Genomic DNA, 15618 nt, shown 5'->3' with positions numbered 1-15618 from the left:
AGTTGGTCAGAAATATATACTATTAGAAGCTCTGGATCTTTACTAATTAAATTTCTTTTTTTTGTGTCTTCTTCAGTTCTCCATTTTTTTTTTTTTTAAGATTTATTTATTTATTTGGGAGAGCGAGAATGAGAGAGAGTACATGAGAGGGGGGAGGGTCAGAGGGAGAAGCAGGCTCCTCGCTGAGCAGGGAGCCCCATGCCGGACTTGATCCCGGGACTCCAGGATCATGACCTGAGCCGAAGGCAGTTGCTTAACCAACTGAGCCACCCAGGCGCCCCTTTCAGTTCTCCATTTATGTTAATGATATCATTCTCGGGACATTTGTCAGTGACAGTGACTTCATACTTTCTTGGCTCTATACTTTGCAGCCACGGATCAAGCCCTGTTATTAGAGCACCAGTCCAGGCTGACTTTGGGGCACCACGCTTGCCCAGGAGGGGAGTTCAGGCCTGCCCTTCATGATCCTAAACCCCTTATTGGTGTTGACTCTGTTGTTTCCCAGTTTCCAGTATATTGGTGTACTCCCTAACCGGGTTTGCAGTCCTAGGCTTTCCATCCTCATCTCTAGACATGTGTGCAACCCTCCTCCCCTTCCCTACCTCACCCTCATACACACACTGTAACTATAATCAGACTGTGCACCATTCCTTTCAAGGCCTTTGCTCATGGTATTTCTTCAGCCATAAATTCCCTCTCTCAAATCTACCCCACAACCCCTTCTCGTTTAGGAGCCAAATGAAATGTTGTGTTGTCTCCTCAGCCTCTCTTCCTCAGTTCTATTCCTTTTTTTCCTGGCCAGGTTTTATTGATTCTTATCTGTATTTAAATAGCATATTATGCAGGAGCACTCTTCACCAGCTGTCTTTTCCTTATCACTCCCACTCCTAATTTCCATAGCATTCTGACTGCCCCCATCATTCTACTGAAATTTCTCTTGCAGACCTCATCTATCACCTTTACCTGTTAATTCTAATGAAGGCTTTTCACTCCTTGTTTTACTCAGTATCTCTTTGGAATTGACACTCTTGATCACACCTTCCTTTTGAACTTTCTCCTTCAGCTTTTCTTTTTTTTTAAGATTTTCTTTATTTATTTGACAGAGAGAGACACAGCGAGAGAGGGAACACAAGCAGGGGGAGTGGGAGAGGGAGAAGCAAGCTTCCCACTGAGCAGGGAGCCCGATGTGGGGCTCGATCCCAGGACCCTGGGATCATGACCTGAGCTGAAGGCAGACGCTTAATGACTGAGCCACCCAGGCGCCCTTCCTTCAGCTTTTCTAACACTATCCTCTCTGTCTCTCATACTTTCTTGTCTCCTATTTCACTTCTTTTCCTTTTTGCTGCCTATTCCTTCAGGATCTGTTCCATGGGAGTCTGCCTGCTCCCACAGTTGTATCTCTGTCTACATTCTAATGACACCTAATTGTGTTCCTTTCACACGTCCTGTACAAGATTCTCCACCTGGCTGTCACATAAGTATTTCAACTTTAACTTGCTCTTACCTCCTTTAATATTATTATTTTCTGTTTTATACCACCCTTCCATAACCCTGCCTCACTGAATGAATAGTGCTCCCCCCTAGCCCTCTTCAGAGTTTTCTTTACACCTTCCACACCCTTTGCCTTAGCCCAGGCCCAGATCATCTCTCACCTGAGCTACACAATACAGACCTGTCCCTTCCAAGCAGTCTTGCCCACTGCCACACGAGTGGTTTTCTAAAACACAGATCTGGTTAAATAACTTCAGTCACTCCTCTGCTTAGTGGCTTCAGAGTCTCCTAAATCATAAAGCCCCTAATCCCAGTATGTCTCATAGGATACCCTTTATAATCTTGTGATTGCCAGTGCCTGTGACAGTCTCATCTTCCACGTATGCCCACTGCGTACCTCATCCTTTTGTCAAAGCAAACTACTTATTGTTCCTAGAATAGCTGTGCTTCTGCAAGGCACCTTATCTTTGCATTTTCTCTATCAGTTATTAGGATCCCCCATCCATCCACCCAAATTTCACTTGCAGAATCTCAACTCTTCCCAACATACACACCTCTGTGGAATCTTTTCCAGATCTTTCCAGTTGAGCTCCTCTTTCTTTTCTCTGGGTGGTGCTTCATGAGTTTTTCTCCTCCATTAAGTAATTTGGTTTATAAGATTAGGGAGTAAATTTTATCTAATAAGAAATATTGGTATATATTTTAAATTGAAAGTCTCTTTTAATTCCATTTGGTCAACTTTCTCATCTGAGTTTTCCTAGAGTGGTCTTCAGGCATGTTTAATTACTGATGATCATTTTAGGAATTTAATGAGGACTTAGCTATACTGATTCTAGCTGAAACTAGAAGAGGGTGGGGAAATTAAATGATTTTTAATATATTTACAGAGTTGTGCAGCCATAACAACAACCTAACTTATAACATCTTCATTACCCTAAAAGGAAGTCATGTTCAGTCCTTCCCTTTTCCTACCCCCAGCCCTAGGCAACCACTAATCTGCTTTCAGATAAATGGGTTCATGTATGATATATATGACTTGTTGTATCTAGCTTCTTTCATTTAGCATAATGTGTTTTTAGGTTCATCCATATTATAGTATGTAGTGGGTTGAATGGGAGCGCCCCCCCCCCAAAAAAAGATGTCAAATTACTAGAACCTGTGAATGTTACCTTGCTTGGAAAAGGTGTATTCAGAGATGTAATTGTTAAGGATCTTAAGATGAGATCATTCTGGATTATCCAGGTGGGCCTTAAATCTAATGACAAGTATCTTTATGAGACAGAAAAATAGAAGACACACAGAGGGGAAGGTCATGTAAAGATCGAGGGAGAGATTGGAGTGGTGTGGTTATAAGTCACTGAAGAGGACTAATGCTGATAGGCCTGAGAAGCTGGAAGAGGCAAGGAAGAATTCTCCTCTAGAGCTTCCAGAAGGAGTGGACTACTGGCCGTCAAAACTGTGAAAGAATAAATTTTTGTTGTTTTAAGTCACCTAGTTTGTAATTTTTTTTTTTTAAGATTTTATTTATTTATTTGATAGAGAGAGATACAGCGAGAGAGGGAACACAAGCAGGGGGGAGTGGGAGAGGGAGAAGCAGGCTTCCTGTGGAGCAGGGAGCCCGATGTGGGGCTCGATCCCAGGACCCTGGGACCATGGCCTGAGCTGAAGGCAGACACTTAACGACTGAGCCACCCAGGTGCCCCAGTTTGTAATTTGTTATGGCAGACTCAGGAATAGTCATATGTAGTATGTGTCAATACTTTGTTACTTTTTATTGCTAAATAGTTTTCCATTGTATTTCACATTTTGTTTATCCATTCATCAACTGATGGACATTGGGTTTCCAGTTTTTGGCTGTTATGAATATTGCTTCTATGAACATTCCTGTTAAAGTTGTTGCATGGGGGTATGTTTTCACTTCTCTTTCGTGGATGCCTAGGAGTGGAATTGCTGAGACATGTGGTAAATCTATGTTTAATATTTTACAAAACTGCCAAATTGTTTTCCAGAAAGACTCCACCATTTTACATTCCTACCAGTAATGGACGAGGATTCCAGTTTCTTTAAATATTCTAGATCCTAGTCCCTGGTTAGGTATATGATTTATAAATACTTTTCCCAAATCTATGACTTCTCTTTAAACTTTCTTCATAGTATTTTTTGAAGTACACACATTTTTAATGCCATCCAACTTACCTTTTTTCCTTTTATTGTGCTTTTGATGTAGTATCTAAGAAATCATTTTGTAATCTAATGTCATGTCTTAAGAGTTTTAAATTTATGTCTGTGATCTATTTTGAGTTAATTTTTGTATGATGTGAAGTAAAGGTCCATATTCACCTTTTTGCATAAGGATATACAGTTGCCTCAGCAGCATTTTTTGAAATGACTTTTTCAAAACAGTTCTTTTTCCCTGAATTGTTTTGGCATCTTTGTTGAAAATCAATTGGCCATAAATGTAAGGGTGTAAGTGGTTATTTATTGCAGCATTTATCCCTTAGTCTAACTCTAGATTTCATAAGGCCTAACTTTAATAATGGTAAGTATAAAGCATTAGCACCAAGTATATTTCTTGTGAATGCAGTTGTATTCTTATTGCAATTGCTGTGTGTATATGTGAATTACATGTGTTTGTAAGGATTATTGTGGGTTTATATAGAAGCTAGAACAGTTTTCCTATTTCTGGAATTTCTATACTTTCATATTTGGCCATTTTTGAAAAGAAGGTCATTCTTGTTGACTTTGCCAAGAGAGCCGGCAAGTTTCAGGCTTTTACATCACTCAAGTTGCTTGTGTAGTCTTTCGAGAAACCAAGATCTCTTAAGTGATTTCCATGCAAAATTAATGCTTCCCTTGATTTCTGCCAAATGCTGTGATGCATTTATGTAGCTGATGCCAGAAAGTTTAGAACTTGTATCTGGAAAGAACTCAAAATTTTAAGACAGAAAGCATTTGTGCCTGGGGCAATGTAATGACCCCACCTGTGTCTTTTTCTTGTCTTCTGGTGTTTTCATTGTGTGTCTAGAAAGGCCCAGGCAGATCCTTCTTCTATTTTTAAATCTTTTTTATGAAGCACAGTTTTAATTTTACAAGACCAGATCTCACTCCAAGTTTCAAAATATGTGTTCTTCAGCATAAAATGTTTAGACAGATACCTAATGGCCTAGCACTTTAGCATCCATTTTTTTTTTTTTTTAGGCATAGATTCAGAGAATCAGAGCCATAAAACCATAGTGTAATTAGTCAGTATCAGATGCTATGTAAATTATGTTTCACACATCTATATGCTAGGTTAGTTGCTTGTTTTCCCTTTCTGTTATTTTTGATAACTAGCTCAACCTGTTAATATACCACTGAAACAAATGGACCATACTTAATTGTTGTTTTTTTTTAGCTTTAATATTTTATTTATAGTCTAAGAGAAAGAGCAGAAAGGAACTAGTATTTATTGAGTGCCTACTGTGTTCCAAGTACTGTCCCAGACACGTTTACATCCCTAATCTCATTTAATCCCCTTATTGTTTGTATTGTTATCCCAATTTTTAGTGATGAAGAACTTTAAATGAGCCAGATAATGATAATGATATTTTATACTGGTGTGGGACCTTTTATATCAAATTTTAAAGTAGTATCTGACTTTTGGAGATGTTCAGTTATAAAAAAAGAGAAATCATCATAGTTTATCTCCACTGTTGTTGAGCCAAGGGCAGGAAGAAAAAACACACGAGGTATTTCTCAACTATGGGAAGCAAAGTGAATAGAGATAAGAGACAAGTAAGCTATACAGAATACATTCAGTAGGAGTAAGGTTTTATAATTCTCAGATATAAATGGTGCTGGGACAATTGAGATATCTATGTGTCAATATCTATCTATCTATCTATCTATCTATCTATCTATCTATCTATCCATCCATCCATCCAAATGAACCTCAGCTTTGTACCAGATATAAAAACTAATTTAAATAGATCATAGACTCAGTTGTAAAACTACTTAGTTGTAAAACTTTAAAGTATAAAATTTCTAGAAGAAGGGGCGCCTGGGTGGCTCATTCGGTTAAGCATCGAACTCTTGGTTTCCACTCAGGTCATGATCCCAGGGTTCTGGGATCGAGCCCCACGTTGGGCTCTCTGCTCAGCCTGCTTTCCCTCTCCCTCTGCCTGCTGCTCCCCCTGCTTGTGCTCTATCTCTCTCTGATAAATAAATAAAATCTTTTAAAAAAATAAGTAAAATTTCTAGAAGAAAACATAGAATTTCTATGACCTTGGGTAGGCAAAGATTTCTTCAACATGGTATTACAAAATTTGATAAAAGGACTTTATCAAAATCTAAAACATCTGCTATTTGAAAGACTATTTAAAAAGGCAAGTTACAGACTTGGAAAATATTTGCTAAACACGTATCTGAACTAATTATGTACTATACAGTGGCTAACAACATAATAAAAAAACCAAAAAATATGTATATAAAGAATTTAGCAAAGCAACTGGTACATAATAATGAATAAATTATAGTATATTTCATTAAAAAATCCCACATATCTGATAAAGAACTTGTATATAGAATATATAAAGAACTCTCAAAATACAATAATAAGGAAATAAACAACAAAAATTTGAAATGGGCAAAAAATTTGAAGAGACACATCACCAAAAAAGAGAAATGGATGGCAAAGATACATGGAAAGATCCCCAACATTATTAATCATATAGGAAATGTAAATTAAAATCAAATTACCAAAACCTACCTATTAGAATGACTTAAAAAAAAAAACCAACTGATCATATTTTTGTGGGGGTAGTTAGAACTCTCATATGTTGCTGGTGGGAATGCAAAATGAAATAGTCTCTTTGGAAAAGTTTAGCAGTTTCTTATACAGTTGAACATTTATTTCGCATATGATCAGTAATCCCCTTTCTAGGTATTTAGCCAAGAGATATGAAAACTTATTTTTACAAAAACAAAGAAACAATAAAAAAACTACACATGAATATTTATAGTGGATTTATTCATAATCACATCAAACTGGAAACAGCCCAATAACCTTTATTTGGTAAATGGGTAAACAAAATGTAGTATATCCATATGTGGAATGTTACTCATTAGCAAAAAGGAATGGACTAATGAGATATATATAAAACTCAGATACTTAAAGAAACCAGACTCAGAAGCTATATGCAGTATTATTCCCATTATATAATAGTGGAAAAGTCATAACTCTAGGGATACAAAACAGGTCAGTAGTTGCCAAGGGTTAAAGCTGGGAAGGGAAGGAGTGGTCTACAAAGAGGCAACACAAATGAAACTTTATGGAATGATATAACTATGCCTTTCTTAAAACTCACAACTGTACATTTAAACAGATGAATTTCATTGTATGTTATACCCCAATAAATTTTTTCTTCCCTCCATTCCTCCCCTTCTTCCTTCCTCCCTTCCTCCCTCCTTCCCTCCCTCCCTTCCTTCCTTCCTCTCTCCCTTCCTCCTTTCTCCCTCCCTCTCCTTCTCTCCCAACCACCTCTTTCTTTCGATTTATCTATCTGTCATCTATCTATCTTTCAGTAAGAGGAGTCTAGACATAGGTACTCCAGAGTTGGTTTATGGCTGTAGTGTCATCAAGGATCAGGGTACCTTCTAGTTTGTTGGTCTGATAAGATGCTACTTGAGCCCAGCATCACATCAAGATTGCTGGCAGAGGATGGAGTAAACAGGAAGGGTTGAAGAAGGGTCTGCAACCTTCTTTTTGAGAACTTCCCAAAATCCTATGATAGCCTTCCATTTATACTGCATTGGTCAAAGCTTTATTTCCACATTTCATCACATCTAGCTACAAGAGAGGCTAGGAAATACAGACTTTAACTGAGAAGAAAGGAGAATGGATCTTGGATTATGCTGCTACCAGTATCTGTCACACTGTTAATGGCATCTATCTGTCAGAGTATCTTATAACTCTGAGTCTCCTGGCTCCCCAATGGGTTGCTTTAAATTCTGGAATTCCAAGGTGCCTTTCTGTTGTTTCTGTGTGTACTGTTTCTAAACTCTTACTTGAACTTACATTTTGCTAGCCAGTAGTTCCTAAAATGCAGTCGGTGCAATCTTATGTCAGGCATGGGTTTGACAGCTCTGAAAACTAGGGTTTGGTAATGTTAAGCAGTTGAGTAAGTTCTCAGAGTTTAGGGGGAAATAGGCAGAAGTTATTTAAAAAAATCCCCAAATCATTTGGAATAAATCATAAATACTTGACAGAAAATGCTGGCTATCTGAAGTCTATACATTTAAAAATCAATTGTATTTATTGTATGTTAGTTATACCTCATTAAGTTGATTTCTAAAATGCTTAGATAGGCAGTGAATTTTTTTTTATTTTTTGACAAACATTTGTTGAAGACCAAGTAGGTGTTGTGTTCCTGTTATGTTTAAGAGATGGTGCATACAAAGATAAGGCCCACAAAGATAAGAGAGAGAGAGAGCCCTTGCTCTCAAGTAGCTCTTTTTGTAGAAGGAGTAGATATTAATATGTGTAATTACAACTTATGTGATTGGTGTTATAATGTGGGATTTAGAAGCTAATATGGGAACTTCGGTAGAGTGAATTCCCTAGTTTTGTTCTTTTTCAAAATTGTATAGGCAGGGCGCCTGGGTGGCTCAGTTGGTTAAGTGACTGCCTTCAGCTCAGGTCATGATCCTGGAGTCCCTGGATCGAGTCCCGCATCGGGCTCCCTGCTCGGCAGGGAGTCTGCTTCTCCCTCTGACCCTCCTCCCTCTCATGCTCTCTGTCTCTCATTCTCTCTGTCTCAAATAATAAATGAAATCTTTAAAATAAATAAATAAATAAATAAATAATTGTATAGGCAGTCCAAGTTGTTTGCATTTACATATAAGTTTTAGAATTACCTTACCCAATTTCTATCTCAAAAAAACTCTGCTGGATCTTTTATTGAAATTGTGTTGAATCAAAAGATTAATTAGGAGAGAATTGAAATCTTAATAGTACTGACTTTTCCAACCCATGAATACACTGTATCTTATTTATTTATTTATTATTATTTTTATTATGTTATGTTAATCACCATACATCATTAGTTTTTGATGTAGTGTTCCATGATTCATTGTTTGCGTATAACACCCAGTGCTCCATGCAGTACGTGCCCTCTTTAATACCCATCACCAGGCTAACCCATCCCCCCACAACCCTCCCCTCTAGAACCCTCAGTTTGTTTCTCAGAGTCCATAATCTCTCATGGTTTGTCTCCCCCTCCAATTCCCCCCCTTCATTTTTCCCTTCCTGCTATCTTCTTCTTTTTTTTTTTTTTTTTTAACATATAATGTATTATTTGTTTCAGAGGTACAGGTCTGTGATTCAACAGTCTTACACAATTCACAGTGCTCACCATAGCGCATACCCTCCCCAATGTCTATCACCCAGCCACCCCATCCCACCCACTACCACTCCAACAACCCTCAGTTTCCTGAGATTAAGAATTCCTCATATCAGTGAGGTCATTTGATACATGTCTTTCTCTCATTGACTTATTTTGCTCAGCATAATACAGTGTATCTTCTCATACATGTAGATCTTTTTTCATTTCTCTCAGAAATATTTTATGGTTTTCATTGCACAGATACTATACATCTTTTGAGATTCCATGTTTATTCATATCATTATTAATGGTATTATTTTCTTTTTTTTTTAAAGATTTTATTTATTTATTTGAGAGAGAGAGAATGAGAGAGAGCACATGAGAGGGGGGAGGGTCAGAGGGAGAAGCAGACTCCCTGCCGAGCAGGGAGCCCGATGCGGGACTCGATCCTGGGACTCCAGGATCATGACCTGAGCCGAAGGCAGTCGCTTAACCAACTGAGCCACCCAGGCGCCTGGTATTATTTTCATAATTTCAACATTTAATTGTTGCTAGTCTATGGAAATAAAATTCATTATTGACTTTGTATCCTGTGACCTCACTAAATTGGTCATTTTTATTTGTTTATATTTGCTTTATGACCCAGAGTATGTTCAGTGTGCACCTGAAAAGAATTCACACTCAGTTGTGGTTGGGTGAAGTGTTATATAAATGTCAATTAGCTCAACTTGTTTGGTATTGTTTTTGAGGACTTCTGTATCCTTACTGATTTTTTGGGGGGGTAGGGATGGGTCTACTTGTTCTATCAGTCACTGAGTGAGGAATGTTGAAGTATACAAATATAAATATAGATTTGCTATATTTAATTTTATTTCTCTTAAGTTTGCTTTCATATTTTGAAGCTCTGTTATTACTAGCATATACATTTAGGATTGTTATGTCTTCTTGATCAATTGACTCTTTAGCATTATGAAAGTTTGCTCTTTGTCTCTAGTTTTATTCCTTGTTCTGAAGTCCACTTTGTTGGACATTAATACGGTTGGTTACTCCAGCTTTCTTTTGATTATGGTCACCTAGCACATTTCCCCCCCCATCTTTTTACTGCTAATCTATCTAAGTCTTTATATTTAAACGTTTGTGTATTTTTTTTTTATTAAAGATTTTATTTATTTATTTGACACAGAGAGATATAGCGAGAGAGGGAACACAAGCAGGGGGAGTGGGAGAGGGAGAAGCAGGCTTCCCGCCAAGCAGGGACCCCGATGCGGGGCTCGATCCCAGGACCCTGGGATCATGACCTGAGCCGAAGGCAGACGCTTAACGACTGAGCCACCCAGGCGCCCCACGTTTGTGTATATTTTTTAAAAAAGATTTTATTTATTTTATTTTTATTTTCTAAATTTATTTATTTTTTTTGTTTTGTTTTGTTTTGTTGTTGTTTTTTCTTTTACTATGTTATGTTAATCACCATACATTATACCCAAACAATGAATCATGGAACACTACATCAAAAACTAATGATGTAATGTATGGTAAACTTATTTATTTGAGAGAGAGAGAGAGAGAAAGCATGCATGTATGTGAGCTGGGGAGAGGAGTAGAGGAGGAGGGAGAGGGCCAAGCAAACTCTGCACTGAGCATGGAGCCCGTCATGGGCTTGATCCCAGGACCCTGATATCATGACCTGAGTGGAAACCGAGAGTTGGATGCTTAACTGACTGAGCCACCCAGATGCCCCCATTTTTTGTGTCTTTTTAAAAGACAGAATCTGCTGGGTCTTGCTTTTACCTAATCCCATCAGACAATCTTTGCCTTTTTTTTTTTTTTTAAGATTTTATTTATTTATTTGACAGAGAGAGACACAGCCAGAGAGGGAACACAAGCAGAGGAAGTGGGAGAGGGAGAAGCAGGCCTCCCGCAGAGCGGGGAGCCTGATGCGGGGCTCGATCCCAGGACCCTGGGATCATGACCTGAGCCGAAGGCAGACGCTTAATGACTGAGCCACCCAGGCGCCCCGACAATCTTTGCCTTTTAATTAAAAGTTTTTAGGTCATTTCTAATTAATGTAATTTTTTATGAGATTGGATTTAAACCCACCATGTTGCTGTTTGTTTTATGTTTATCCCTTAGTTCTTCTTTATTATCCCTTCCTGTTTTTATTTCATTTCCATTTTATCTCTGTTATTACATATTTATTATAAAAATATGTTAGCAATTGCTCTAGGGTTTGTAATATATATCTTTAATGTATCAAAATCTCTCTTCAAATAATACTATATCATTTCAAGTATGGTATAAAACTATACTTCCATGTCTTCCTCCCAACCTTTGTGCTATTGTTGACATACATTTTACTTGAACATATGCTGTAAATCTTAACAATACATTGTTTTACTTCAGCCATTTATCTTTTAAAGAGATTTAAACATTTTTTAAAATGTCTTTTAAATTTATCTTCATTTTTACCATTTGTGGCACTCTTCATTTCTTTGTGTAGATTCAGATTTCCATTTGTATCATATTTGTCCTTCTTGAAGAACTTCCTTTAACATTGCTTTTAGTACATGTCTGAAGGAAATGAATTATCTCAGCTTTCATTCATCTGAAAAAATCTTTACCATATTTTTGAAATATATTTTTGCTGCCTATAGAATATTAGATTGACTTTTTTTTTTCTTTTAGAACTTTAGAGATGTCGTTCCATAGTGCTTTGGCTTGGTTAGTTTCTGCCAAGAATTTAATTTGTTGAACTCATCTTTGGTTTTCTGGTCCCCCACCCCACCCCCCGCCCCGGGTCCTAAGGATCTTGTTTTAGCTTTCCTTAGTGGCAGTGCTCCTTTGCCTGGGACTGTGAGCAGGAGGGTTCTCTGTGTCTCCCCCAGCCCTAGACTGCTGTTTCTTGTTACTTGTTGAAAACTCAGGAGCAGACAATTTTGTTTCTGCTTCTCCCCTAGAGGCATGAGATCTTTGCCTTGGCTGTAGAGTGGGACATCATTCTCTAGTGACTTATTTTTTTCAGTGTGTTTTCTGGTGTGTATTATATAACAGTACATTAACACATGTAAGTAATTTAGAAATTAATGTGTGTGTATAGGAGGTTTATATTCAACAGTTTTACTGATCAGAGTGTATAGTCAGAATTGTTTAGAGGCCACTGTTGTAGAGGGTCAGAACTTAAAACTGATAGATTTGAAGTAGAATTTGCTACTTGCTGTTTGATTTGAAGACAACATGATTCATATGGTTCACTTTATTGCAGTGAGTAACTTCATTTATAAATGGAGAATGTTTTACAGGACACATTTTATTTTAAAATAATTTTTAGATTTATATGCTTAAGAGGTAAAGCAGTTTTTATGAGCTCTTCTGAGTTTTAAACTCCTCTCTTTTTTGTAAATGAAAATTTCTTTATTGTTTTTAGGACTGTGAGGACGTGGGAAGTTGAAAATCCAAGGAAGCAAAGAAGTGTGTTTAAACCACGGACAATGCAGGGCAAAAAAGTAATTCCCACCACGTGCACATATAGTAGAGATGGAAACCTCATAGCAGCTGCCTGCCAGAATGGAAGCATACAGATCTGGGACCGAAATTTGACTGTAAGTCTAAGACATTTAAGTCCGCTTTTCTTAGAAGAAAACCACCTTATAAAGACAAACATCATGTTAAAATATTATGAAGGTCAGTTTCCTGAGTTTAGCCCTAACTTAAACTTCAGTGTTAGTTGATAAAACATTGGGACATTTGCAGTAAACAGCATTTCAGCAACATTCCAGCTCAGTATTTTCCAATGCGTATTAGATTTTTTTTTTTTTTAAATAAAGTAGATCTTTTGGTATAAAATTTAAAAAGCATAGGGCAGTTTTATTATTTGGTGTCTCAGTGTACTTGATTTTGAAAGCAAAGGATTTGGTAGTAGTGTAAAACAAGACTAAGCAGAGTACTAGAAAATATCCTTTAAAAGATTTAAGAAAACCATGAAATGTCTAGGATGGTCCATTAGTTGTTTTCCAGTTATTTTTGTAGTAATTTAAATAATATTTTGTTTTACCATTCCATGATGTTCCATTTGAGTAGGTTTCAGATTTTATTTTGCAGTTTTAGGTCATTATTAGAATAAATAAATTTTTGAATTGGAAGGAATCACAGAATTCTATGTAAATAATTATGCAAAATAATGAATATGAAAGTCTTTGGCTAATTCTGAGAATTACCAATAAGCTTTAGAAAGGGTTTTGTTCTATGTAGAGATGGTATAACAAGACTTTTTGATAAGTGGAATGATTCTATATTACCAATGTTAAAATGAAAATCTACACTGTTATAATACTATTTGGTTATCTTTATTTTAATAAAAGATTCTGATAAATGATTAATTTAGTAATTTGTTAGAATTTATTAAGTACCTCTACTAGATGGCAGGCACTATTGTAGGCACTGGGAATACTGCAGATTATAAAAAAAGTCCTGCCATTTGGAGTTTATATTCTAGTTCTTTTTAAAAATTATAGAAATAATATTCTTTCAAATAAAATTGGCCATCAGACATTTACATTTTGAAAGGGACTCTAGGAGACATAGTTGTCTTTTTAGGCAGATGGGTTAAAATCATTTGTCTTGGAATAAGGTAAAAAATAATGATAGGGAAAAAAGAATCCATGTTGATAATGCTGGAAATATCTTTGGCATTTTCTGTTTGTCAGATCTTTTTATTTCTGTTTTCATTTCCATTGTAAACCCCATAAAGCTTCATAACAGCACAGAGATTTTAAAAATCCTTTGAATTGTAAACTGAGTTTTAACCAAGCAATAAATTTTTTAGTAACTGGCTTTCATCGTCTCTGGGTGCTGTTGGATTAAGCATAAAAACTCTGAGTCATGAAGTTTCCTTGTGTAGCTTTGATAGTGACGTGTTTTGTATAGTGCATATACGAAACACGTTCTTAGAACCCACATATTCTTATAAAGTTGAGTATAGTTTTTAAAGATTGGCTTTGCATATCTCCTAAAATAATGACTATCTTCTATTTCCATTTTTGTAAAAAATAAAGCTGTTTAAATGTCAATTTACCCCTCCCCCCAAAAAATCTTTTAAGCTCTTTTGCCTAATTATAGTCTTTGGTTCTGTTTTATTAGAATTTAATAGTACATGAAGTTATAGCTTATTATACCACATCCTGTTTGTTATATTTATTCATATTTTTACATTTGCATGTAAATATAGTCAGCTAAAGACAAATCAGATTGAGAAGAAAAAGCTTGCAGGAAATACAGCTTGATTTAAGAACAGAATTTTACAAAATTTCTTAATTACTGCTTCAGCAATAATAAATTATCTGCAGGGATACACTAAAGCTGAGATAAAAAAGCCTAATAGCAGTAGTTTTTCCATGCAGTAGCGAGAGAATTACATGGTAAGTAGTAATTAACACATGTGTGTGTTTTGTGACAATTAAGTAAAACTATCATAAGTGCCCTACTTAAGCATAGAATTCTCATTAGAGAATTTAGCAAATTAAATGTAATATTTCTTTTTTAGAAGTAAGGTGTCTATTAGTGATAAATTCCTGTGTTCTTAAGACCTACCTCTACTCTAGAATTATGTTGGCCAGTATGGTAACCACTAGCCACATTTGACTGTTAAAATTTATGATGAAAATTTCAGTTCCTTAGTCACATGGCACTTTTCAAGTACCAAATAGCCACATGTGTCTAGTTCTGTGCTCCTTACCGAACAGCACAGATAAAGAACATTCCCATCATTGCAGTGAGTTCTGTTGGAAAGTGCTGCTCAAGAGGAGTGTTTGTTTGCCCAACGTCCCTTTCAGTCATGTGATGATGGCCTGTCAATTTGAGAGAAGAGCTTTTCAGAGGAGCTGCTACAGGTCTGCATTGCCTCCTTGGTCCCTCAGCCCCCATTCACCAGCATATAGCTGAGCAGTGGCAAGAAAGCTAGTGTGTGGTTGGAGTAGGTCAGGGAGGTGCAAAATGGTGGGAGGTGACATTGGAGAGGTAACAGCGTGCACCCTGACTCGGGTTCGATGTAGGCAGAAGTCCTCTCAGCCTGCAACATGCTTCTACATGTTCATATGGCTTTCCCTCCTCACATCTTTTAGTTGTTTGCTCACATTTTCTCTTCTCAGCAAGGTCTCCCTGACTTCACCCTACATTTAAAATTGCAGCCTTCTCCCCACCAGTGGCATTCTCTATCCTTCTTATTTTCTTCCATCATGCTGATCAGTATCTGACATACTCTACTATATATTTTACATACTGATTTATTGGCTATTTACCTCCAGTAGGATATTGGCTCCACAGGGAAAGGATTATTGTCTGTTTTGTTCCCTGCTCTATTCACAGAGCAAAGAACAATACCTGTTGTACTGCAGATCTTCAATAATGATTTGTTGAATGAATGAATGAATGTATTCTGGAAAGGTAACAAAATAAGGTTGTCAGTTTATTTCTGGGAAGACATTTAAAAATAGCAACATAAAAAAACCCTTCTATTTATATGAAACCACAATGAAATAAGAGATAGAGAAGGGGTAGGGGAGAAATAGACTGAGGTAATTTTTGGTATATCCTTTTTTTTTTTTAGATTTTATTTATTTATTTGACAGAGAGAGACCCAGCGAGAGAGGGAACACAAGCAGGGGGAGTGGGAGAGGGAGAAGCAGGCTCCCCACCGAGCAGGGAGCCCGACACGGGGCTCGATCCCAGGACCTGGGATCATGACCTGAGCCGAAGGCAGACGCTTAATGACAGC

At 36.9% G+C, this 15618-nt stretch overlaps 1 protein-coding gene across 4 annotated transcripts in view; it reads left to right on the top strand.

Annotated features, from left to right (window-relative positions):
• The window catches only part of WDR70 (WD repeat domain 70), a 295418-nt gene that overhangs the window by 168049 nt on the left and 111751 nt on the right, over positions 1 to 15618 (top strand). For all 4 annotated transcript variants that reach the window (XM_045862134.2, XM_064596782.1, XM_064596784.1 and 1 more), the window contains one exon: positions 12274 to 12448. In XM_045862134.2, the coding sequence (XP_045718090.1) occupies positions 12274 to 12448 (175 nt within the window). The remainder of the gene's footprint in view (positions 1 to 12273; positions 12449 to 15618) is intronic.

Source organism: Mirounga angustirostris, unplaced genomic scaffold, assembly GCF_029215605.1.
Source record: "Mirounga angustirostris isolate CCGP_5_RB_7025 unplaced genomic scaffold, mMirAng1.0.hap1 SCAF_7, whole genome shotgun sequence".
NCBI classification, from domain to species: Eukaryota; Metazoa; Chordata; class Mammalia; order Carnivora; family Phocidae; genus Mirounga; species Mirounga angustirostris.
Note: the sequence above shows the minus strand (reverse complement) of the source record. Positions and strands in the feature narration are given on the sequence as shown.